At 51.1% G+C, this 26,328-nt stretch overlaps 1 protein-coding gene across 2 annotated transcripts in view; it reads left to right on the plus strand.

Moving 5' to 3' along the window:
• The window catches only part of ZC3H3 (zinc finger CCCH-type containing 3), a 202,254-nt gene that overhangs the window by 95,493 nt on the left and 80,433 nt on the right, over positions 1-26,328 (plus strand). For both annotated transcript variants that reach the window (XM_081323029.1, XM_081323030.1), the window contains exon 5: positions 20,515-20,708. In XM_081323029.1, coding sequence (XP_081179155.1) covers positions 20,515-20,708 — 194 coding nt within the window. The remainder of the gene's footprint in view (positions 1-20,514; positions 20,709-26,328) is intronic.

Raw genomic sequence — 26,328 nt, forward strand, 5'->3', positions numbered from 1 at the left:
ACAAAGATGATCGGGGCACTGGAGGCTGAAACATACAAAGAACGGTTGCTGGAATTCGGTATGTGTAGTTTAATGAAGAGAAGGACTAAGGGGGGCAGGATAGCAGTTATTCCAGGATCTCAGGGGCTGCCCCAAAAGAAGAGGGAGTCAAGCTCTTCTCCAAAGCGCCTGAAGGCAGGACAAGAAGCAACGGATGGGAAACTAGTCAAGGAAAGAAGCAACCTGGAACTAAGGGAGGAATTTCCTGACAGTGAGGACAATTAACCAGCGGGAACAACCTGCCTCCAGAGGTGGTGAATGCTCCCAACTCTGGAGGTTTTCAAGAAGAGATTAGACAGCCACTCGTCTGAAAGGAGAATTGTTCCTTCACACACCCAGCTGTCACAAAACCTCATAGGATTCTTCCAGCTAACCTTGTTCTTCCGATGCCATGGATCATTGGCTTGAAAGTGTCAACCTGCCCTTTTCCTGACCTCCAGCACCCAGCCTGCAGGGCACCAGGCTGTCCAAAGAGGTCCTACGGCTTCACTTGATGCCCGACAGACGTTTGGAACTGAAGCCAGCAAGCAGCTGAGATATCCGAAGTAGCGCGCATGCGTTGGCCAAGAGATGGCAAGCGAACAAAGGCGAATACGTGCCCAGGACAGTGTTGTAGGATCCAATCTGAGTCGGTCACTGGGACCATGGGTTTTTTCTTCCGATTTTCGGACCCATGTTGGAGACCATCCTCAGGGAACTTCTCGATGTGCTTTGGCTGTTTTGCGTGTGGTATTTATATGATGCCCATTGTGTATAGCTTTTTAGATGTAGATTGGGGTGTTGATGGCTGGTTGTTAAGTTGCTGGCTGTGGTTTGCTTGTGCTGCCAAGCCCTGCCTCCTAAGTACTTGATAAGCTGGTGATCAACCAGCACTCCTGTTGACTGACAAGGGCCCGCTTCCAAGCTTCAATCATTTCCCTGGCTGTTTTTTGTGCCTGCTCGTCTGACAATCTTGCTAGCTGCAAAACTGAATGTCCTTGTTTATTGCAGTATGAGGCTACCAGTGAGTTTGGGTGGCATTGTGATTGCCCCTTCTTCTTGAGAAGAACACACCCCACCCCCAAGAACTGGGCGGCTCAGAGCATTGTCTTCTGTGGCCTCTAGAAAGGTACAAAAACAGGCCCGTGCGCACACACACATAACACACCCTCCTAGGGATGCACTGGGCGTGCGTCTCGAGCGTTCACTTGTTTGACATTCCCAACTCAGCAAGGTTTGTTGTCTGCTCCTCACAATCGCACAAAATGCGAACTTTTTTTCCCCCTTTCCACCACCACCACCGTTCCCCCACCCATTTTAATTTGCGGTTAGATATCTGTTCAGATTGCCTCCACTTCCCCCAGTCAGCACTTAATTGGCAAGTCACTTGATTTAACAGCGTGGGAGCCGGCAACGGAAAAATGGCTGGCATAAATCACCGTTTGACGCCAGAAAATAGATATAATCTCAACATTAACTACATTTAATAGTAGCAGGAGCCGAATTAAGAAAGCCATAAAGCATAGGCAGGAGAGTGTAAATTATCACACCCTCTCTTTCTCTCTGTCTCTCTCTCCCGGGCCCCCTCCTCCCTGCCCACCCATTTTTGTTGAGCAAGCCTGCCGTAGTGGTCAAGCCGTGGATCGCCGTCTCGGCTGGCCAAGCACGGGTGCAAGGCCTTCCTAACCGTTCTTCTCTTCCCTTCCACATGTATCTGGTCAAGAAGAACTATATTGGGTGTCTGTGCAGAGCAGTGTTGCTCAACCTGGGCCACTCTTAAGAGGTGTGGACTTCAACTCCCAGAATTCTCTATGCCAGTGTTTCTCAAGCTTTGAGCCAGCTTTGTTGGTTGGGGAATTCTGGGAGTTGAAGTCCGCACCTGTTAAAGTTGCCCAGGTTGAGAAAAACTGGTGTAGAGGATTCTGGGAGTTGAAGTCCGCACCCCTTAAGAGTTGCCCAGGTTGAGAGAAACTGGTGTAGAGGATTCTGGGAGTTGAAGTCCGCACCTCTTAAGAGTTGCCCAGGTTGAGAGAAACTGGTGGAGTATTCTGGGAGTTGAAGTCCGCACCTCTTAAGAGTTGCCCAGGTTGAGAAAAAATGGTGCAGAGGATTCTGGGAGTTGAAGTCCGCACCTCTTAAGAGTTGCCCAGGTTGAGAAAAACTGGTGTAGTAGAGGACATTGCGGCTTGCCCCCAGATATGGGCTGGGGCTTGTGTGACAAAATGAACATGTTTTCAAGAAATTTCACACACGCAACTCCTTTTCCGCTCTTAAGGGGCCAGCTGTTGCATATTTCACGCCCTTGAGAGATCTAATCCAGCAGGCCTCCTCTCATAGCAGGTGGATTCATTTCCTCCCCATCTGGATTATTTGTGAAGGTGCTCCGGGACGCTTCCAGTGCAAGTTTTAATTTGGATCCTGGTACTGAACAGGGGATTTATTTACCCCCGGTAATTCAATTTATGCTTAGTCACCAATTCAGCTTCAGTTCAATTGACGGAGACTTTGGGTGGTGTGGAGGTCACCCCTTCCTACTTCTGGCTTTTGGGGTTCAGGGTAGTTGACGCCCAGATGGGCTTGGAAGGTGAACGTTAAAGGGAGGAGCTGCAGCAAGCTCCTGTCCACAGGACGTCCGGATCCTAGCCTGGGATCAACGATGGGAGTTCTTGGTGGCTTGGATCAGCTTGTCCAATTAGCGTGTCCTCACCAAGCCTCAGAGAGAGCGTGGGATGGTCATGGAAGTTCTTTAGGAAGGCCGGCGGCTTATCCATCCTGTGCTTTTCGGCAGAAGGGTTGGTTCTAAATAAGACGTTAAATATTTGGTCAGGAGAAGCCAGTGGTGCTGTTCCTAGTTAGTGGATTGGCTGCACATCCCTTGCTCCGACGTCTACGGAGATTCTCAGTCGTTCAGGGACAGAGTGGCCACGGAGGGGCTTTTTCCAAAGGCATCTGGACTGTTTTTGCCAGGAGGCAGAGGAGGAGGAGGAGGAGGAAGAAGGAGGAGGAGGAAGAAGAAGAAGAGGAGGAGGAAGAGGAAGAAGAAGAGGAGGAAGAGGAAGAAGGAGGAGGAGGAGGAGGAGGAAGAGGAAGAAGAGGAGGAAGAGGAAGAAGAAGAGGAGGAAGAAAGAAGAAAAAGGAGGAGGAGGAGGAGGAGGGGGAAGACGAAGAAGAAGAAGAAGAGGAGGAGGAGGAAGAGGAAGAAGAAGAAGAGGAAGAGGAAGAAGAAGAGGAAGAGGAGGAAGAAGAAGAAGAGGAGGAGGAGGGGGAAGAGGAAGAAGAAGAAGAAGAAGAAGAAGAAGAAGAAGAAGAAGAAGAAGAAGAAGAAGAAGAGGAGGAGGAGGAAGAGGAAGAAGAAGAAGAAGAAGAGGAAGAGGAAGAAGAAGAGGAAGAGGAGGAGGAAGAGGAGGAAGAAGAAGAAGAGGAGGAGGAGGGGGAAGAGGAAGAAGAAGAAGAAGAAGAAGAAGAAGAAGAAGAAGAGGAGGAGGAAGAGGAAGAAGAAGAAGAAGAAGAGGAAGAGGAAGAAGAAGAGGAAGAGGAGGAGGAAGAGGAGGAAGAAGAAGAAGAGGAGGAGGAGGGGGAAGAGGAAGAAGAAGAAGAAGAAGAAGAAGAAGAAGAAGAAGAAGAAGAAGAAGAAGAAGAAGAAGAAGAAGAAGAAGAAGAAGACCCAGTCGCCAATGGAAAAAGCACCTTTCAGACCTATCTGGAGAGGTTGGCCATCGTGATGAGGAGGAACTGACTCTTTAGTGGGTCTCTCTCCTAGTTGCCTGCCCCTTTGAACTTCTGCCTGTGTCATGAAGGATAAGGAGGGACTTCTTTTCATGATGCTGCAGATGGCAGCCTCCATTAGCAAAAGTCTTCTGCTGAGACGAGATTGGACCAGCATGTGTCTGAAATGGGGTAAGCTTTCCTGCAGGGGGTGAGGTTGGATTGAAGACCTCCAAGGTCCCTCCCAACTCTGTTCCGTTAGCTGGCCAGCGTGAGCAACCAGGTCCACTCGTGAAAGAGTCCAGGCCAGCATCTTTATTGTGTTCTGTCTGTATTACAAGAATCTTCTTCAGCTGCTTGTGTTCCCTTGGGAATGTCCAAATGAGGTTTCATGGTGTGTGTGTGTGTGTGTGTGTGTGTGTGTGTGTGTGTGTGTGTGTGAGGCTTATGCCTCTTGTGACTGCAGAAGGGCTCAAGGCTAATTGCCCGCTTGACCCTCCTCCCTGCCTGGCTGAGAGTTGCCCAACACTAATTGAGTGAGCGAGATGGGATGCAGCCAAGAACCATCTATTGCATCTCTTCAAGTTGTCTACAAGAGTGCTTCCCTCTCCTCGTCCCTCCTCCTCCCTCTCGCTCCCCTCTCTCCCTTTGTCTCCCAGTCCTTCCCTCTCTCTTCCCTTTCCCTCTCCCTTCCATTGTCTCCCTCCCTCCCCTCTCTCCCCCTTTCCCCTCTCTCCCTCCTTCTCCCTCCCTCCCTCTCCCTCTCTCTTTCCTCTGTCTCCTTCTCTTCCTCTCCTTCCCTCTCTCCCCCTTTCCCCTCTCTGCCTCCCTCCCTCCCTCTCCCTCTCCCTCCCTCTCCCTCTCTCTTCCTCTGTCTCCCTCCCTCTCCTTCCCTCTCTCCCCCTTTCCCCTCTCCCTCTCCCTCTCCCTCTCTCTTCCTCTTCCTTCCTCTCTCCCCCTTTCCCCTCTCTGCCTCCCTCCCTCTCCCTCTCTCTTCCTCTTTCTCCCTCTCTCCCCCTTTCCCCTCTCTGCCTCCCTCCCTCTCCCTCTCTCTTCCTCTGTCTCCCTCTCTTCCTCCCTCTCTCCCCCTTTTCCCTCTCTGCCTCCCTCCCTCTCCCTCTCTCTTCCTCTGTCTCTCTCTTCCTCCCTCTCCCCCTTTCCCCTCTCTTCCTCCCTCTCTCCCCCTTTCCCCTCTCTGCCTCCTTCCCTCTCCCTCCCTCTCCCTCTCCCTCCCTCTCCCTCTCTCTTCCTCTGTCTCCCTCCCTCCCTCTCCTTCCCTCTCTCCCCCTTTCCCCTCTCCCTCTCCCTCTCTCTTCCTCTGTCTCCCTCTCTTCCTCTCTCCCCCTTTCCCCTCTCTGCCTCCCTCCCTCTCCCTCTCTCTTCCTCTGTCTCTCTCTCTTCCTCCCTCTCTCCCCCTTTCCCCTCTGCCTCCCTCCCTCTCCCTCTTTCTTCCTCTGTCTCCCTTTCTTCCTCCCTCCTTCCCTCTCTCCCCCTTTCCCCTCTCTCCCTCTCCCTCTCTCTTCCTCTGTCTCCCTCCCTCTCCTCCCCTCTTTGCCTTCCTCTCCCTCCTTCCCTTTCTCCCTCTTTTCCTCCTTCTCCCTCTCTCTCCCTCTCTCTCCCTCCCTCCCTCTCTTCTCTCATTCTCTTTCTTCTCCTCAGCTGGCTCTTCGTCCTTCCAAGCAAAGCATCTTCTGGGCCCCGCTCCCCTGGTTGCTCCCTTCATTCTCCACCTCCGGTGGTCCCGGGCACACCCGACAGACCACCACAGATGCGGCTTCTGCCCAGTTTACCCGGTGCTGCTCACTCGGAATTCCCCAGGGACCCGATAGCTGCATTTGCTCGACGCCCCGGTGAAAATCCGCAAGAGCAAGGAAGGGTTCAGGGACGACTCAGAGAGGACACGCGGCATCCTCGGGCAGGAGCTACCGAAATCGGCCCTCAAGGGGTCGCGCGGATTGTGGTGAGGGAGCTCCTTGGCTGACCCACTAGAGCAGGGGTGTCGAACTGCCGGTCCGCGGGCTGGATGCGTCATGGCCAAACCGCGCCCGCCCCATCGCCGGCAGTGTGGGGGGGGGGAAGTCGCGATACGTCGCATACGTCAACGTCGCGTGACGTTGCGAGTGTGACACCCCCGCACCAGAGCGTGAGGTCCCCAAACAGCATCCAAGGTTGTGGTGGGGCTTTTACGAATTTGACTTTCTAACGACTACAACATTTGGGGTGCAGGCAACTGGGATTCCAGAAAATGTCAGGCCTGTCCCAGTTTGGGCACTCAGGAAAGGAAGACCCCCCCCCCAAACTCCATTTGTAGCGAAAGGGGTACTTTTACTTAAGCCAAGTGGTTACAGTGTAAGCGAAGCCAGATCTGAGGATTTCCCACTGAACCCCAGTAAATTTCCCTTTGCCCAAGCCCTCCCCCCCCCTCCGGTTATCTTGGTGGTGTCCAATAAGGTTCAAATTAGGTGCTAGAGCCCAGTGGTTAGAATGAGGTATTGCAGGCTAAATCTGCTCACACTGTCAGCAGTTCGATCCCGACCGGCTCAAAGTTGACTCAGCCTTTCCGTCCTTCCGAGGTCGGTCAGATGAGGACCCAGATTGTCGGAGGGGGTGGGGTGGGGGGGCACAAGATGCTGACTCTGTAAACCGCTTAGAGAGGGCTGTAAAAGCACCGTTAAGCGATGTATAAGTCTTAAGTGTTTGTAAGAGCTCCACACTTTGGCACCTCTTTGGACGGGCGCTCCGCATTCCCAGGCTGGTGTCGCTCAACCGTTGTCTCTGGGTGGCACCCCTGCTTCCTGTCATTCCCCTCCCCCCTCCCTATCCTCCCATTTCTTTCTCTCCCCCCTCCCCGCATTTTATGGCAGGCTGCCATCCAAGCGAAGCAGGGCTGAATCAGTTGGAGGGCAGATCTTGACGGAAAGGTGGTGAGTTGCGAGGCCCGGAAGCTTGCGTAGGGAGCGGTGGCGGCTTCCCAAATGGAAAAGTCTCGGGCAGGGCACTCCAAACATGCCAACTTTAAGACTGGTGGGCTTCAATTCCCAGAATTCCTCAGCCAGCCCCGCTGAAGTCCGCAAGCCTTAAAGTGGCCAAGACCCCCTGATCTCTGGGGAAAGGATTTCGGGATGAATCCAAGGCTGACGGGCTTGGCGGAAGAACCAGAGTGGGGAGGGAGGGGGGAAAGAAACCTTTCCTCGGGTTGCGTTGAGGGCTTCGGCTCCCAGAACATAGCCAGGCTGGCTGAGAGCGATGGGAGTTGTAATCCAGCTCCCGCAGAGAGCGGCAGGCTCAAGAAAGCTTGATTCCTTCCTTTTCAGCTTCCAGGAGAAAGACCCTCCCACCCCGGCAATGCTTTACACCTTCTATTTTGTGTGTGTGGGGGGGACATCTAAAAGGAATGGGTGGGAGGTCACCCCCAGTTGCTCTCTCTAATTGGAAAAACCAGCATGGGGGGGCGGCGGGGGGGCGGCGGCGAGGAGGACTCTCTCCGGCTGACGCAGCTCTTCCGAGTTGCAATCTGAACTTTTAAACTTTCCGGAAAGCCCCCCCCCCATACACACACACCCCCTCCCCCACCCTCCCCGTTCTATTTACCACCCCTTCCCCCTGCTCCCCCCTCCCCACAACCCCCCCCCCACCACCCTTTTGTAGGTTTCCAGCCTGCTTTGCAAAGCGGCAATAAGCGCCGGTGGAAATGGATTTTTAAAAGTGCCATTTTGCGGAGGATTTTTTTTTATTATTATTATTTTCCATCTTGTTGTTTATTAGGGCTCTTAAAAGGGAAGCTCGTAACGCCTGCATTGATCGAAATACCAATTGAATAGATGGGAGACCATAAAATAGATCTCCCTCCCCTCTTCCCCCCCCCCCCCCGCACGCCCTCTTTAATAACGGACTGATCTCCTCTTGTGATGACGGGGCTGCCGAGCCGAGCCAATTCCCGGCTCTTGATGGGGGGCCCTGAATCACTTTTATACACGACTCTCCGGGCAAGAGTTGAGCTGGCCTGACCGTTTTTAAGCGGCCGGTCCTGATGGAGACGCAGAGACCCGGCAGTCCTCGACTTGCGACTTGCCGCTCAGCCCAGCCTTTCCTTTCGCGGAGCGGGGCTAGTGGTTTTAAAGGAGCCTTGCCCCAATTTACGACCACTTTTCTTGCCCCCCCCCCGTTGCTAAGTGAGTCATTGCAGGTGGCCCTCGGCTTACGACCCACCGTTGAGCCCAAAGTTTATTGTTGCTAAGCGAGACCCGTCTTAGGCGAGTGTTGCCCGGTTTTCTTGCCACAGTTGTTAAGGGAATCCCCTGCTGTAACACGGTCGTTAAGCGAATCCGGGTTCCCCCCCATTGACTTTGCCAGAGGGTCACCAAAAGGGGATCGCGTGACACACACACACGGGACACTGCGACCGTCATAAATCTGAGTCAGTGGTCAAGCGCCCAAATGTAAGTCACGCGGCCGCGGGGATGGCTTGCAAAGGTCGTCGTCAGTCTGAAAAAAACGGCTTTTCAGTGGTGGCGGTAACTTTGAACGGTCGCCAAACGAACTGTTGTAAATTGAGGACTGCCTGCGCAGAGCGCTGGGCAGTGGGCTTTGCGGGGTATGCGTGTTCCCCATGCCTTCTCCCTCCTGTCCCCCCCATCGGAGAATCGAGGAGCCCGGAAGAGACCCCAAGGATTGGCAAAGGGGCCCCCTCACCTGCGCAGGTAACCCTCATCAGACCCACATTTAGCAAACAAGCTAAGCCTCAATCGCATCGTCACAGCTGCCCCGGATGGATGATTGATTGATTTTTCCTTCTTTATTAAATGTTTCATGCCGCCCACCTCGCCATACTCCGAGATACCCCCGGGATGGAGGAGGACTGGCAGGCGGTTCCTCACCTCGCTGGCTGCCGGCCCTCGGACCTCCGGGGGGGGGGTGTGTTTGAATACGGTCAGTCGGCCATATTCAGGGTTGCCTCCCGCAGCCCTGGGTTCAAATTAAGCCCAGGCGCCGAGGGTGGGCAGCCGCCGAGGAACAGGCGAGGCGGCTTTGGTGCCAGAGGCCACGATTGGCTTTTATGGGAGGATGTAAAAACTGCTTTTTTTTTCAACTCGGTCACTCTCTGCTGGGAGAGCTGGGCTCACCGTCCTCTCCCCCCCCTCTCCTCCCCCCTCCTCCCCCCCCCCCCCCCCCGATCCTGAATACACAGAGCATGCAGGATCAGACTCTGCTGGCTCAGAGGTACCTCCAAAGCGGCCTTCAACTAAAAGCTTTGGCCTGTGAAAGAACCTGGGTCTCTAGTCCTCAGTAATTTACACATACAGACAAACACACACACACACACACACACACACACACACACACACACACACACGAATGAAATAACACAGCTCAAACAAAACAGCTGCACTGGAGATAGAAGAGAGAGAGAAAGAAAGAAAGAAAGAAAGAAAGAAAGAAAGAAAGAAAGAAAGAAAGAAAGAAAGAAAGAAAGAAAGAAAGAAAGAAAGAAAGAAAGAAAGAAAGAAAGAAAGAAAGAAAGAAAGAAAGAAAGAAAGAAAGAGAAAAGAAAGAAAGAATATATATCTATATACCTACATCTGTCTGTCTATCATCCATCCATATCTCTTTCCTCTCTCTCTCTCTCTCTCCTTTCTCCTCTCTCTCTTCTGTCTCTCTCCTCTTTCTCTCTCTTGCTCACTCGCTCACTCTTCTTCCTCTCTCTGTTCTTTCTCTTCTCTCGCCCTTCGGTCTCTCTCTCTCTCTTCTGTCTCTCTCTCTGTTTTTTCTTTCTCTTCTCTCTCTCCTTTCTTCTCTCTCTCTCTCTCTTCTGTCTCTCTCATCTCTCCTTTTCTCTCTTTTTTCTCTCTCTCTCTATTTCTCTCCTGTCTTCAGTGTAACTGTTTTGTTTGAAGTGTGTACACATAATCCTCGACTTACGGCAGTACACTTAGTGACCAGAGTTACAACAGTACTGAAAAAAGTGACATATGACCGTTTTTACTCACACTAACGACCATTGCATCACCCCTCTGAGCACACGATCAAAAATCCGGACACTTGGCAGCTGGCTCATACTTATGACGCTCGCCGCGTCTCCGGGCGTCACGTGATCCGCTTTTGCGACCTTCTGCAGGGCAGCCAGATTACGGAACGACCGGGTCACTGACTGACCAAACTGCAGGGATTCACTTTAACGACCGTGGCAAGGAAGGCCGTCAAACTGGACAAAACTCACTTAACAATTCTCTCGCTTAGCAACATCAATGTGGGGTTGAATTGAGGTTGTAAGTCGAGGACTACCTATGTATGTTTGTGTGGATGGATGGAGAGAGAGAGATGGAGATATAGATGATAGACAGACAGACAGACAGACAGAGACAGAGATGGATGGATGATAGGTGTATAGGCTTGTGTGTGTGTGTCTGTGTGGTTTGTGTTCAATGCAACTGCTCCCCACTATCCCAGGGAACCATATTGCCTCCACCCGTTGCATTGCTCCGTTCAATCTGCCGGGGAGGAAGAGGAGGCCGAGGCTGAAGCTTCCCCCCCCCTCCTCCTCGATTGCCAGGGTTGCAGCGAGGGCCCCCCCCCGGCAATGAAGAGGTTGCAGAAGCAATGCATGGGGGGGGCTGTCACGGGACATTAAGGGTCATTTGCCATTTGTTTTTGCTGCTCCAGCCATTAAATGCCGTTCTGCACTTTGGCGATTATTGACCGATAAGTGATGGTGTAAGCAGGTTCTCCGACTGGCCTCCGGAGGCATGGAGGCCTTGCTGAACCGTGGTGGTGGTTGGGGGGGGAGGAGGAACGGGCGGGGGGGGGGAGAGGGGGAGAATCGGCAGGAGGGGAACTTCTGGAGATCCTCCACGAGGACTTTGCCCAGGAAGGGCCTTCCTGCAAACGGACTACTAGGAGCCTTGGGGTTGTCGAGGCCGTGGTGGCCACCGTCACAATATGGCTGCCCCTGCCCGGTCCCCCTCACGGCGGCTACCTCCGTCCCCGCGAACACGTTGGCGGCCGAACCCGGGAATTCTAGGCCTTGAAGCCCGCACGTCTTCCCGTGGGCGAGATTGAGAGACACTCGATTAAGTGTGTGTGTGGGGGGGGGGGAAGAGAGAGGGAGGGGAATGGCAGCGTGATGCTCGGTGGGGAGCAACCACAGGCGGCAAGAGCCCTCCTTTTTGAAAGCACCGGCGGATCTGCTCATTGCGCAGGAACGAGGCCGGTCTGTTTCCGAGGCTTTGGAGGGAAAGATGCATTAGCCGAATGGCTGCCCAGAGACAGCTTTGTGCTGAAGCGCAGGGCTGTTCCCAGGGTGAGTGCTGAGTCGGCTGCACCTGTTCAGGGCCGAGACGGAGTTGCTGCCGAAGGGGAACTGCTCCCCCGGTCTCTGAACAGAGCCTGGTTCTCTTTCCCCGGAAGGGGGCTGCAGTTAACCTGGGGTCTTTTGGGGGGGGGGGGCTACGTGCCTTCCCTCTCCGGGCTGAACACCTTTCCTGGAAGGGAAAGAGAGAGAGAGAGAGAGATTAGAGAGAGAGATTAGATGATAGATAGATAGATAGATAGATAGATAGATAGATAGATAGATAGATAGATAGATTAGAGAGAGATTAGAGAGATATTAGATAGAGAGAGAGAGATTAGATAGATAGATTAAATAGATTAGATACAGAGAGAGTGATTAGATAGATAATTGGATAGATAGATATAGAGAGAGTGATTAGATAGATAATTAGATAGATATAGACAGAGAGATTAGATAGAAAAATATATAGAGATTAGATAGACAGAGATTAGATAGATAGAGATTAGATGGAGATTAGAGAGAGAATTAGATGTAGAGAGAGATGAGAGAGAGAGAGAGAAAGAGAACCTTTATTGTCATTTTTTACTGTGGGCACAATGGCAGACATTAAAAATGAAATATAGTTGCTTGCTCTCAAAGTGTACACATACACAACACACATTTAAACATACTAGATGCAACATATGTATAGACCTACACCCTTACGTAGAAGTAACATATGTGGTCCTCAACTCATGGCCACAGTTGAGCCTAAGTGAGACCTTTGTTAAGTGAGTTTTACTCCATTTCACGACTTTTCTTGCTATACTTGTTAAGTGAGTCATTATTGTATTTTTTTGGGTTCCAGGGTGTGTGTGTGTGTGTGTGTGTGAGCTGATCCCCTTTTGCGACCTTCTAACCGAGCAAAGTCAATGTGGGAAGCCAGATTCCCTTAACAACTCTCTTACTGACTCAACCGCTGAAGGGGTTCGCTTTGCAACGGTGGCAGGAAAGTTTGTATAAAAGGGGCAAACGTCACGCAACAAGTGTCTTGCTTGGCACTGTGGCCGTAGGTTGAGGACCGCCTGCATTACAGGGGGTGATTTGGTGTGGATCCTGAGCTCCGCTGAAGAGGCGGTGTTGCTGCAAACTTGAGAAAATAACCCCCCCCACACACACACACACACAAACCACCGCACACCTCGGTTGATCACCAGCAAGCTAGTTCTCTGGGTTGATGCAAAGACGGCTGAACTTCCTTGCTTTGCATCGGCCGGGGGGGGGGCGGTCCACGGGGCGGATTGGGAAGAGGAGGAGGGAGGAGGAGGAGGACTGTGGGGTCCTTGATGCTCTCTTGAGTTGGCTGCTTTCCTTGCAGACGTTTCATGAGCCAAGTAGGTAACAGCATCAGGCTGGAAGGGAGTGTTGGTTTGATATCTATGGGATATCAAACGTGTATGCAAGTTTGCAAACAAGTATACTTGTATGTATACTTGTGTGCAAACAGAGACCAAGTCCCACTCTCTTCTAGCGTTGATGGTGTTACATAATTTAGTAATGAAACATCTGCAAGAAAACAGCCAAACTCAGAGAGCACCACGGACCCCACAGTTGTCGTCGTCCTCCTCCTCCTCCTCTCTGCAAACCCCCCTCCCTTCTAGCACTGAGGATGTTCCCTGGTTGGGTCATGAAACGTCCGCAAGAAAACCTTTAAGCTCAGAGAGTACCAAGGACTCCACAGTCCTCCTCCTCCTCCTCCTCCTCTTCCTCCTCCTCCTCTTCCTCCTCCTAAACCCCACTCCCTTTTAGCACTGATGATGTTACCTAGTTGGGTCATGAAACGTCTGCAAGAAAACAGCCAAGCTCAGAGAGCACCAAGGACCAGTCCTTTCCTCCTCCTCCTCCTCCTCCTCCTCCTCCTCCCCAACCCCCCTCCCTTCTAGCACTGATGATGTTACCTAGCTGGGTCACGAAACGTCTGCAAGAAAACCATCAAGCTCAGAGAGCACCAAGGACCCCACAGTTGTCTTCCTCCTCCTCCTCCTCCTCCTCCTCCTCCTCCTCCTCCCAAACCCCCCTCCCTTCTAGCCCTGATGATGTTCCCTAGTTGGGTCACGAAACGTCTGCAAGGAAGCCACCCATCTCAGAGAGCAGCAAGGTCCCTTCATTTCAAGGCCGAGCTGCACAGATTCTCCTTAATTGGTGCATCGGCTGTTTGCTTCTTGGGGAATGCTGATAGATGTTGGGAAAGTTGGTTGGGGAGGGGGCTTTCTCAGCTCTCAAGCTGGCATAGCCGGGGGGGGGGGAAGGGGGGGACTTAAAAAGAAGGGGCACCCTCTGGGAATCCCCGTCACCTGCCCAGGTGAACGGTTGGGGCTGAGACCCGCCTTGCCTGGGGCTGCTGCCGCTTTCTATCCCTGGACAGCTGACGGTGAGGGGGGGGGGTTACCTTTTTTCCTCTCCCTCCTCTCCCACTTAAAAATAATTTTACATTTGCTTTCCCGTCCCCTCTTTGGAAGCCGAGGCCGAGGCAACCCTCAACCTTCGGTACTCAAGGTTGTGGCGATAAATTCCCCGGCATTGTCACTTCTATTCGGAGTAAATTGGCCGGCCGCTTTTCGGGCTGAAGGGAAGATAATTTGCTGTAGTATTTCAAATGGATTAGAAATGGATTTGAAGGGAGAGTTCATGCCTCCCATTACAAAGGCTAGAAAGACGAGGATGGGAAAGAAAGGCTGTGTTCGCTCTCCGGCCTTCATTATCCACGCTTAATACCTTTCCTATTTTCCAACATTAATGAAATTTCCTGTCGGAGGAAGGCTCGCCCGGATGGACGGATGGGAGAAGTCTCGAGATCGGAGGGTGAGGGGGGGGGGCCCGGCGCGGTGGAAAAGGAATTACAAGCCCCTCGTGTCGAGGGCAGGCGTATTCTTCAGGGCCTCGGCCGGCAATTATCCCATTAATTTTATCCTCCTTTTCTCAAAGCAGTTCATTTCCAGAAGTCTTTCCTTCCATTAGGGTAACAATTGGGCCCGAGTGCGCTGACACCCAGGCGGACGGGAAGCTGGCAGCTGTGGCTGCAGGGCGGACCCCCCCCTCCTCCCCCACGCCCGACACTTTCCCCGGGGTGGGGGTGGAACTTTGGGGTAGGTGGACCCCGCAGCTCAGGAGTGGGGATTCTATTATTTTATTTTATTATATTTTATTATATTTTACTTGATTTTATTAATTTTATTATATTTGATTTGATTTTTGATTTTATTAATTTTATTATATTTGATTTTATTAATTTTATTATATTTGATTTGATTTTGATTTTGATTTTATTTGTTATTTTATTTTATTAATTTTATTTTATTTGTTATTTTATTTTATTATTTTATTTGTTATTTTATTTTATTTTATTACTTGTTATTTTATTTTATTATTTATTTTATTTTATTTGTTATTTTATTTTATTATTTTATTTGTTATTTTATTTTATTTTATTATTTGTTATTTTATTTTATTATTTATTTTATTTTATTTATTATTTTATTTTATTTTTCCAATTGTTTAAACAGCCCATCCAGCTCACAGAGAGAATCTAGGCCAGTGGGACAGGCTGGGCAGGGTGCACACATGTGCATGCACACACCCCCTCACTTGCAACAGTGCTGTGGCTGCGGGGCGCAAAAACAGGACGCCGCGGGGTGGAAAAACGGGCCGCCAGTGCGCTGCTAGGCGTAAAAAAAGGCCTCAGCCGTGCCTCAGGGCATGAAAACAGGCCGCCACTGCGGCGCCTCGGTGCGAAAATGGGACGCCGCCATGCCGTGGGGTGAAAAAATGGGTGCTGCCACAGGGCACAAAAACGGGCCACCACCGTGCCACAGGGTACAAAAATGGGTGCCGTTATGCTGCAAGGCGCAAAAATGGATGCCTACGCGCCACGGGGCACAAAAATGGGTGCGCCACACCCTGGGGTGCAAAAACGCTGCTGCCACCCTGCAAGGTGCAAAAACGGTCGCTGCTGTGCCACGGGGCTTGGAAATGAGGCGCTGCGCCACTAAAGAACGTGACAGGGTTAGTTAGTATCGCATGGGCACTAGCCCTGCCCCATTTGCAGCGCATACATGCTCGCGGCCCTGTGCGCATGCACGCACACGCATGTAACATGCTTCCTCTTCCCTTTTCCTCTGGTCCACCAACCGAGAAAGCTTGGTGACCTCTGCTCTTGGCGGCGTGCGAGTAAAAAACATTAAAAACAGGAGAGAACAGGGAGTCCTCGCTTTACGACCACCACTCAGCCCGAACGTTGTGTTGCAAAGCGAGGCAGAATTTTGCCCCATTTTACAACCTTTCTTGCCACGGTTATTAAGCGAATCACTGCAGTTGTTCAGTTGGCAACCTGGCTTCCCCCGTTGACTTTGCTTGTCAGAAGGACTGCATCCGTCATAAGTGCGAGCCAGTGGCCAAGCCTCTGACGTTTGACCACGGTGGCTTACTCGGGAGGAAGAGCAAGTTACGACCCCCACTTGAGCCTTTCTGTGGTTGTGGAAGCCGAGGATGGCGGCTTGTAGCCTTGGCCAGCCTTTTGCCCCCTGAGCTCTTCCGGGCATGCCACAGCTGGCTCTCTGCCTCCACATTAAGACACAGCAATTTTAGCTAATTAGCAGATCTATTTATTATGTTTTGACGACAGGGCCTCGTCGTTTTTGAATTCCCATCTGAGCATCTAGCCGAGTGGAGCGCCGTGGCATGCACGTCTCCCAACCGGGTGTTTAATTTCCCGGGCCTGTAAGGAAAAGATTGCCAGGGCCGGAGAGGCTGTCAGCTCCAGCTGCCCTTAATCTCCGCGGGGGTCTAGAAGCAGGTGGGGTAGGCGTAAAAAAGGGAATTCAAGGCGGCCGAATGGGCCGGGAGGGGTCCACGCCAGACTTCCGGCACCCGGAGAGAGAGTCGGAGTCGGAAGGGCCGAGCTCCAAAGAGGAAACCCGGCAAGGTTTTGGAAGTAAGTTGAGCAGCTGGGCCCGCGTGGGCAACTTGGGGGCTTCCGTCCAGAATCCCTGGAGGGTCTCAGCTTGGAGAGCAGGCCCGCCAACCAGGTCAAACCCTGCCTTTTTCTGGGGGTGGGGGTTACAGAGGGACTGGCAGGGCCAGAAAGAAGTCCCCCCACCCCAGGAAGTTCTGAGAAGGCGCTTCAGACCTTCCCCACGGAGAGCCAGCGAGCCAGGAGTTTCATAAGGATGGTCTTCAGGAAATAATAATTTTAAAAACTGGGTCAAATTGGAAAGATCGAATGTTTGGATTATTTAAGAGACCAGCACTGATGACGTTACCTAGTTTGGGTCATGAAATGTCTGCAAGGAAACAACCCAGCACAGAGAGCACCAAGGACCCCACAGTCATCTTTCTCCTCCTCCTCCTCCTCTTCCTCCTCCTCCTCCTCCTCCTCCTCCTCCTCCTCCTCCTCCTCCTCCTCCTCTTCTTCTTCTTCTTCCTCCTCTTCTTCCCCCTCTCCTCTTCCTCCCCCTCTTCTTCCTCCTCTTCCTCTCCTTCTTCCTCCTCCTCCTCCTCTCCTCCCCCCTCCCCCTCCTCCCCCTCCCCCTCTCCCCCTCCTCCCCCTCCTCCTCCTCCTCCCCTCCTCCTCCTCCTCCTCCCAAAGCCCACTCCCTTCCAGCACTGAGGATGTTACCTAGTTTGGGTCAAGAAACATCTGCAAGAAAACCAAGTTCAAAGACCACTGGGGACCCCTCATTTCAGCCCTGAGCTACAAATATTCTCCTTTATCGGTATTTAAGAGACTGTGGAGAGATGCTGACTCGCCTGCCCCATTCCCACCCACCGGAAAAGCCAATCTCGGGCACAAACCCTTGAGCCCAACATTTCTGTGATTAAGCGAAACATTTGTTCAGCGCGTTTTGCCCCGTTGGACGAGCTCCCTTCCCGTGGTTGCTAAGTGAATCACTGCAGTGGTTAGGTTAGTGACATTGCTAAGCAAATCCGGCTTCCCCCCTGTTGACTTTGCTTGTCAGAAGGTCGCAAAAGGGGATCGTGTGATCCAGGACGTTGCGACTGTCGTAAATAGGAACCAGTTGCCACGCATCTGAATTTTCATCCCGTGACCGCAGCAGGGAGGCCGCAGTGCTTGTAAGTGTGAAAAACGGTCATAAGTCATTTGAACGTTGCAATTTCAAACCGTCACTTAAATGAACTGTTGTAAGTTGGGGACTGCCCGTAGCCTGCTGCTTCTGTCTTCGGAAGATCGGATGTGGTCCTGGCTGCCCGTGTCTTCCTTAACACGCTGAGTAGTTCACTAGTTGGTCTGTATCTCCCATGCATGCGGTCCACGTCCCACTGCCCTATGACTCTGGGTCAGGGGTGGGCAGCTACGTCCCTTTTACAACTTTTGGACTTCAATTCCCAGAATCCTTGAGCCAGCCGTGAATGTCAGCGAACCACGGCTTCTCTGGACCTTTCACTGTCCAGCTGTGGACTCAGCTGGAGATATCTTGGACTCCAGTTTGAGTCTAGGATCGGGCCTGGGGTTGCACGGCCTTTCCCGGCTTAGCCGGTGGGTTGTGTCTCTTGCAGTGTTGCCAGCTGTGGATCTCCTCACCTTCTCAGCAGCTGCTCTTGCACGGGGCTTTCCCCCTCTTAGCATCTGCGCCGCAGATGTTCAGCATTTCCCCTTGATCTCTCCCCACTTCTCTGGGAACGGAACATTCTCCTTCCCTTGTGCGGGAAAAGTCTTCAGCCTCCAAAAGGATCATTTACACCTCCTGGGTTTCTGCTTAGTCTAGATCCCTTCCCTTCCCCCTCCCCAGCCCTCCCCTCCTCCCTGACCTCTTGCATTACAGCCCAGCTAGTCCTCGGCTCAAGACCGAGGTAGAGCCTCAAATTTCTGTGGCTAAAATGGGGAGTTTGGCCCCATTTTACCAACTTTTTTTGCCACGGTTGTTAAGCGAATCGCTGCAGTTGTTAAGCGAATCGGGTGGTTATTAAGCGAATCTGGATTCCCTCATCGACTTTGCACGTCAGAAGCCAGCTGGGAAGGTCGCAAATATGAGATCCCAAGACCCCGGGACACTGCGACCGTCATAAATGTGAGTCAGTTGTGCCAAGCGTCTGAACTTGGATCCCCTGACCACAGGGGATGCTGCCACTGTTGTAAGCGTGAAAAACGGTCGTTAAGTCCCTTTTCCCAGTGCCGTTGCAACTTTGAACAGTCACTAAACAAATGGTTATACGTCGAGGACAACCAGTACCGCAAAAATTGACCTGTAGAGTAGTCAACTTTGAACGGTCATTAAATGAATGGTTATACGTCGAGGACAACCATTACCACAAAAATTGACCTGTAGAGTAGTCAAGGCAGATGTCAGGATTTGTTCCTGGGCTGTTATTTTTATGGCCAACTCATGCGGCATTGCACAGCATCCTAAATCTTGCGCAGCACCCTCAATCGTTCCATTATAGACGCGTTTCTCTGACCAGTTTGGAATCTGGTCAAGGAATTTGCAATCTGTAGCTCATTTTGCAAAAGTCCAGTCGGGAAGCGATTAGGCCACGATGACGACGAGCAGCACTTCCCAAAGTAGACGTGGGTGCAGCTTGGCACCCGAAATACCCTTGTGGTTAGAAGGCAGCATTGCAGGCTAACTCTGCCCACTGCTGGGACTTCAATCCTGACAGGGCTCAAGGTTGGCTCAGCCTTCCGTCCTTCCGAGGTTGCTAAAATGAGGACCCAGATTGTTGGGGGTGCAATAGGCTGGCTTTGTAAACCGCTTAGAGAGGGTTGTACGAGCACGGGGAAGCGGTGTATAAGTCTGCTATTGCTCTTTGTGCAAAGCTCTTTCTGTCCACAGCTGCCATCTTCTCCTTGAGCAAGAGCCAATGTCCAGGAGGAGCCCCAGATTGCACACCAACGTGGTCTTGGGCAGTGGCACCCCATCCAGAGTAAATGAAGGAAGGTCACTAGATACCAGGGGGAAGTGGGGGGTGGGGTGGACAGCTAAAACCTGTAGCCCAGACATGTCAAACACAAGGCCCGGGGGGCCAGATCCGGCCCGTGAAGTGGTTTCATGCGGCCCGCGAAGCCATCCTGCAGACAGTGAGGGAACGGCCCCCACTGCCTTGGCCCTGGCCCAGAGACCCTCCTCCTGCCAGAGACCCTCAGATCTGTCCCACTCCTGCCCAGGCCCCCATAGGCACCCTTGATGCAAACGATGTAGAGCTGGCCACGCCCACCCAGTAGGCCATATGCACTTTAGCCACGCCCACCCAGTAGGCCACGCCCACCCAGTAGGCCATACGCACTCTAGCCACACCCACCCATTAGGCCACTCCCACCCTGGCCACACCCACCCGGCTCCCTGAGGGCAACTGCAATGCTGATGCGGCCCTCAGTGAAATTGAGTTTGACACCCCTGCTGTAGCCACTTGGTCTTGTCAAGGTCAGGAAAGACCTCTATCGCTGGGCCAACATCATCAGCATATCTGGAAAGGAAATGGATTACATAAGGGAAGCAAATAGAATTGTAACCTGCCCAGAGTCACTTGGCTGAGATGGGCAGCTGTAGAAATGTAAAATAGGACAGGAGCAGAAACAGAATACAAAAGCACAGTTTGGGATATGTACGATCCAATCTGAGTCGGTCACCGGAAGCAGAGGTTTCGTCTTCTGAGCTTTCGGATTTGTGCTGGAGCCCCTCCTCAAGGACGTTCTCTCTAGCAGAGTGTGTGCTTTGGAGTATTCTGTGTGGTATTTATATGGTGCCTGTTGTATGTGGCTTTTTAGATGTTGATTAGGGTGTTTGATGGCTTGCTATTAAGTCGCTGGCCGTGGTTTCCTTGTGCTGTCAAACCCTCTCCTCCTAAGTCAGAGATTCCCAACCGGGGGTGGGAGACAATATCCCAGTGAGTTTAGAAGTTTTGAAATTATAGTGTACATGCATAATTCGTTGCCGTTATTTCAATGTTTTGTAAGGGGTGCGAGAATATATCAGAAGCATTCCAAGGGTGCGGGGTATAGGAAAGGTTGGGAATCGCTGTTCTAATTGTTTGATAAGCTGGTGGTAAATCAGCACTCCTGTTGACTGACAGGCCATTTTTCAGGCTTCAATTACTTCCCTGGCTGTTTTTGTACCTGCTCAGCCAACAATCTTAGTAGCTGCAAAACTGAATGTATGTCATGAGGCTACCAGTGAGTTCGGGTCCCCTCGTCTGTCTGCTTGCTTGTGTTCTTGCAGTCTGGTGGTCTGTTCTACATAGTCACAGTTTGGGATTTGCCTCATGTTCTGACCACAATTTTGTTGTAGCAGATTGAAATTACTTTTCAGTCGGACTTTGCTATGCTTATGGATCCAGGAATTTGCTTCTGGGTGTTGGTTGTTTTTGGAATTGAAAATGGCATCTGATTTGGAGAACGTCAGTCTTCAAACTAGGACCCTTTTCGAGGCGTTAGGTTTTGTTAGGCCATCCTAGCGGGATCTGTTGGCTGCGATCACGAGTCCCACGTCCTTTTCTGTTTTTCTCTTTTGCAGGTCTATCATGTCCAATTCCATCCGCCACTCTTCGCCAGGGAGCAAGTCTCAGGCTGTGCAGCACCGATGGAGAAACAAAGAACTGCGCTGTATCGAAGGAGTAATGTACCGGGTGTCGGCTAACAAGCTTTCCAAAACATCCAGCTCTCCCGGCAGGAGCATGGAGGGGGCGACCAGGAGCCAAGCCAGAGGAGGTGAGTGTCTGTCCCTGGGTCGTCCAGGAGGAATGCACAGCTATCCACCAGTCATTTTCCCCAGGAGGTGGTTGACGTTCGGCGGCCCTTGCTCCAAAGTTAAAAATTGATCTTGTAGTGCAGAGGTCCCCAACCTGTTGGGCGCCAGGGACCGGTTGCATGGAGAGGGGTTTTCCTGCGGACCGGAGGCGGCGTGCTTTTGTGTGCTGATGGAGCTTTGCTTGTTTGTGCGGACCGGTTGCTGGCGTGCGGCGGACCGGTACTGGTCCGCGGCCCGGGGATTGGGGACCCCTGTGGTAGTGGAATAACTTCAGCTTCTGGGTTGAAAAGAGGGGACCGTGGTGCTGTCTGAGCTTGGTTGTTTTCATGCAGACGTTTCATTACCCAACTAGGTAACAGGAGGAGGAAGGAGGCAAGGTTTGCTCTCTGTAAACCCATGCAAGCATAGGACGGGCGATGTTACTTAATTTGGGTAATGAAACGTCTGCAAACAACAACGACAACCAAGTTCAGGGAGCGCCAAGGACCCCCTCACCCTCAGCTTTGTGTCCTGCCTAGCTCACCTTTTTCATGGTTTCGCAGAGCCAAGATGGCATTAAACCTCGGCAAAACGGTCCCGCTCCTTTTCAAAACCACAAGCAGCCCCTTGACTCAGGACCACAATTGAGCCCAACATCCCCGTTGCTAAGCGAGACAGTTCCTAAGTGAGTCTTGCCCCATCTCGTGACCTTTCTTTGCCGCAGTTGCTAAGTGAATCAGTGCAGTTGTTAAGTTGATAACATGGTTGTTAAATGAATCTGGCTTCCCCATTGACTTTGCTGGTTACCAGGTTGCAGAAGGGGATCCGGTGACCCCGGAACGCTGCAGCCCTCATAAGTACACACCAGTTGCCAAGCGTTTGAATTGTGATCACGTGACCGAGAGAGGTTGCCCCGGTCATAAGTGTGAAGAAAGGTCATAAGTCCTGTTGTAACTTTGAACGGTCACTAAATGAGTGGTTTTAAGTGAGCACTACCTGTACGTAAATTCCAACTTTCAGGATCTGAACTTCTAAATTAAATGAGAGTGTGCTACAACAAGAATAGAAAGTAAGAGACTCTGAGTTCTACTCCTACCATAGGCATGAAAGCCAGCTAGGTGACTTTTGGGCCAGTCACTCTCTCATCTCGCGTTGTTGTGTGGAAAATAGGAGAAGGAAGGAATATAGCGTATGTTCGCAGCCTTGAGTCATTCAAAAAAAAATAATTAAGGCGGGCTAGAAACGAAAGGGACACGGTGGCTCAGTGGGTTAGGACGCTGAGCTTGTCAATCAGAAGGCCGGCAGTTTGGCGGGTCGAATCCCGAGTGCCGCGTAGCAGAGTGTGTGCCTGTTACTCGTCCCAGCTTCTGCCAACCTAGCAGTTCGAAAGCACGAAAAAATGCAAGTAGAAAAATAGGGACCACTCCGGTGGGAAGGTAACAGCGTTCCGTGCGCCTTTGGCGTCCAGTCATGCCGGCCACATGACCATGGAGACGTCCTCGTACGAGCGCTGGCTCTTCGGCTTTGAAACGGAGATGAGCACCGGCCCCCTAGAGTCGGAAACAACTAGCACGCGTGTGCGGGGGAACCTTTACCTTTACCTTTAGAAACGAATGCATAAAAATCAACTATTTTTTTTTGCAAGCTAAATCCAATGTCTGCAGCCGAAATGAAAGGGCCGGTCACGTTCAGTTAACTCGTTAAACAGCTATAGCCAATTGCTGGATTTTAGCAGGACAGTTCTTAGGTAGGAAATAATTAAAATAGCGGCTTTGTGTGTTGCTTGCGTTTAGGAATCTAATCTCTCTAATTACATCTTGAACAATTGAGCAGCCTCTCTCTTGAACGATTGCCCGTTTGAGAATCGGCTTGAGAATCCGAGACGACAAAGAATGGATTTTTTTGGGGTTCGTATGCCACAACTTTTCGTTTCCATCCAGAAACGGTAGCGGGGAGCCGGTACCGTTGCCTCTGCAGTAATCCAGATAAGGCTTCTAAATATACGTTAAATTAGTTTAGCTTTTCACTGCTGCTGGCTGAATGAGGTGCGTCAATACAAACGATGTGAATTGCGATAACTGGCACACTTTAAGGGAGTCGAAGCCCACTCCCCCTCCTTAGTCTGCCCAGCGCTCCTTCCTCGGTGTCCCCTGTTTGTTCCGAGCTCTGTTCCTGAACACCTCCGTGGGAGATCCCTTGCTCCATTTCACCAGCCCATTTCCAGTCATTAGGCAGGGAGGAAGTTCTCCGGGCGTGCTTGACCCCTAGAAGTGTCTGGCCAGTGCTGAGATAAGCAGGAGGGACAAGATGAAGAATTGCTCCGAGCTTCCGTTCTCTTGCGGATTTTCTTGGCCTGGAAATTGCAAAGGTGGCTCCTGCTGGGGAAGGAATGTTATGGGCTAGTCAGTTACAGCTGTTTGAACACTTTCCCTTTATCTGGAATGGAATGGAATAAAATGGAACAGAAGAACAGAATTGGAGGTCTTCTAGTCCAACCCCTTCCTCAAGCAGAAGACCCCGTACAATTCAAACGGCTGTCCCGTCTCTTCTTTAAAGCCTCCAGGAATGGCGCATCCGCAACTTCTGAAGACGAGTCGTTATTCCACCGATTAATCGTCCTCGCTGTCGGGAACTTTCTCCTTAATTCTCGGTTGGATGTCTCTTGGATGAGCTTCCGTCCGTTGCTTCTTGACCTGCCCTCAAGTGCTTTGGAGAATACGTTGAGCCCCTCTTTTTTGTGGCAGTCTCTCCAGTATTGGAAGACTGCTATCATGTCACCCCCTCGTCCTTCTCTGTTGGACAAGTCATGCCCAATTCCTCCAAGCGTTCTTTGCATATTTTCGCCTCCAACACCCTAAGTCGTCTTTGTTGCTCTTCTCCGCACTCTTTCTAGATTCTCAATATCTTTTTTTTGTATCACGATGGGCAAAACCTTTCCAGGATTCTAGTAAAATGTCAAGATAAATCAGGCTTCTCTCATCTATTCTGTTGTGAGGGTCTGCAGGTACCCCCCAAGCAAGGTTTGTCTTTCAGTGGCTCTCAGATCATGAGGATTCTTCCACCTGTGGCTTTTGGAGAACCCTCCAGAGCTGTAAGCTGCCCAGAGTCACAAGGTGTTTGACTTAAAAAGTGATTTGCAACCCCGATGAAAACAGCTAATCGAGATTTCTGGAAAACGTGGCAAGATTCCACAAGAGAGTTAAAAGCAACAAGAGTTAAAAGCAACCCTGCAGGTGAGAACTCTGGCTCCATTTGAGATGTTCCTTTCAACAACCCAGGTCTGTAGTTTGCTTTAAATGGAATTTTATTCTCCAGCAAGAACAGTAATGTTTTAAAATTATACGTTGGTAAAATTTGGTGGGCAGGACAGGATTTGGGATGCTGTAAACCAGGGGTCTCCAAACCTGTCAACTTTAAGACGCGTGGACTTCAATTCCCAGAATTCCCTGGCCAGCATGTTCCGATGTTCACTGCCAGTCTTAAAGAGAACATCGGAAATCATAATCACACGATTTTGGCTTCATAATCACAAACCAGATCACAATCAGATGACTGCGGGGATGCTGCAACAGCTGGAACTATGGGGATCAGGCATAAGTGCCATTTGTTCAGCACCATTGTAACTTTGAACGGTCAGTGAATGTGGTTGTAACTCGAGGTCTATCTAGAGCAGGCATGTCAAACTTGCGATGTCACGTGACATCGTGTGACGTATCGTGACTTTTTCCCCATTGCCGGCACAGTTTCGGTGTGACGCATCTGGCCTACGGTCCGGCAGTTTGACATGCCTGATCTAGAGCGCAGCTGGGATTCACAGGGCTGATCTTTCTGCAAGTTAAGTGACAGGTGGTCCCATTTGCAGGATGCAACATTCAAGGGGAAATAAACATTCAGCAATTGGTCCTGGAGTAGCAGTAGGATAGATGTCAAGGAATCACGTAGCAGCTGTCCAGATTAAGTCGGAGACACTGACACAAACTTGTAGTTTTATATAAATATATTTGACATTTCTATTTACAGCAAACAAGATAGTCAGGAACACAGGAACACCGTGTCCCTTTCCCCCCTGTGTGTACTCTCTGTATGCTGTTCAATTTACCTCAGGAACAACGGTGTTCTTGTGTTCCTGAGGTAAATTGTGAGGTAAATCGAACAGCATGCAGAGAACACCCAGATGAAAAAGGTGGGGAAAAAGGGAAACTCCACCTCCAACCACAGCAACCAATCGCAGCTCAGATTGCCTCAGGCACAGACCGTACTCTCCAACTAGTCAACTACAACTGTCTTTTTCTGGCCCTTTGTACACTGTTCCAGCTACTAAATTTAATATCCTGATGGAAGAGATGCTAATTTTTGTGCAAGCCGTTGGTTTATTTCCCAACATTTGTGAACGATTCCAGATGGGTCTCTTTTTTACAGCCAGTTGGATCTTGTGATGGACTGCCGGTTAGACCGTACACTGGCTGGGGAATTCTGGGAGTTGAAATCCACAAGTCTTAAAGTGGCCAGGTTTGGAGACCCCGAGGAAAAGGGATCCAGGAAAGCAGCAGTACCCGCAAATAATTCCCCCTGGACTGGGTTACAAGTCATTCAAAGGCTTTGGGTTGGACCGTCTTTTACGGTTCTGTCCCAATTACATTAAAGTCCAATCTCAGCATCTCATCAGCTCCGTCTCCTGGCCCAGCTCTCCCGTTCTGGTTTTTTTTTCCCCTCCCTTTTCAAAAGAAAAAAAAAAATCTGCCAGCTCAACTTTCATCCTTTAGTTCAGGCTTTTTCCGACCGTCTCCTGCCACCTGCCCGGTTGGGTCTTCTTAATGCTCCTGTGGGACAAATTACGTTGCGTCGGCTTCACGCTCCCGCTCTTCCTCTCTTTCGCAAGGATCTGCACACTTTTTAATTTTCTATCTGCAGCTCCCAGCGAGTTAATCCGCGGTTTAAGCTAAATCTCCACCCTTCTCACCTCGGGGATGAGGCGCCGCCGTAAGCGTTTCCTGTCCCTTCTCTTTCTCTTTCTGTCTTGCCCCCCCCCCCAAATTCCCCACCCTCCTTCCCTCTCTCATGCCTCTTATTATGGGAGGGGGCCGCGAGGCAGAGAAGGCAGCTGGGGACCATTTCCTCACAATCCACTTTTCGCTCCTCATTGGCAACCGAGACGTCCACAAACTCGTTCCTTGCTCTGTTTCTCTATTCTCTTTTCTGCCTGTGGTTTTTTTTTAAAAAAAATATTTTTAATTCTCCCGTATTAAACGTTTCCGTTGGTACCGTTCTGATTTTATTTGTATCGGAAATCATTACGTTGTCAACTCTCCCCCTTCCCCGAATGGGGTCAATAGGCACCGTTATTGTTGGGTGGAGGGTTTCCTTCCCCGTGCTCTGCTCTTCCAGGTGGGAGAAGCATTGCCAATCGGATCTCGGCGTAACCAAGAGGGCCCAGGTGCAGAACGGCCTCCGCGCTCCTGGGATTTTGCTCAGCTCAGCTGTGCGGCGCTCAGAATACCCAGGAGGGAGGGAGGGAGGGAAAGAGAAAGAAAGGAAGAAAGAAAGAAAGAGAAATGAGAAAGAAAGAAAAAGAGAAAGAAAGAAAGAAAAAGAGATAGAGAA

This window comes from Vipera berus (genome assembly GCF_964194415.1).
Source record: "Vipera berus genome assembly, chromosome: 3".
NCBI lineage: Eukaryota > Metazoa > Chordata > Lepidosauria > Squamata > Viperidae > Vipera > Vipera berus.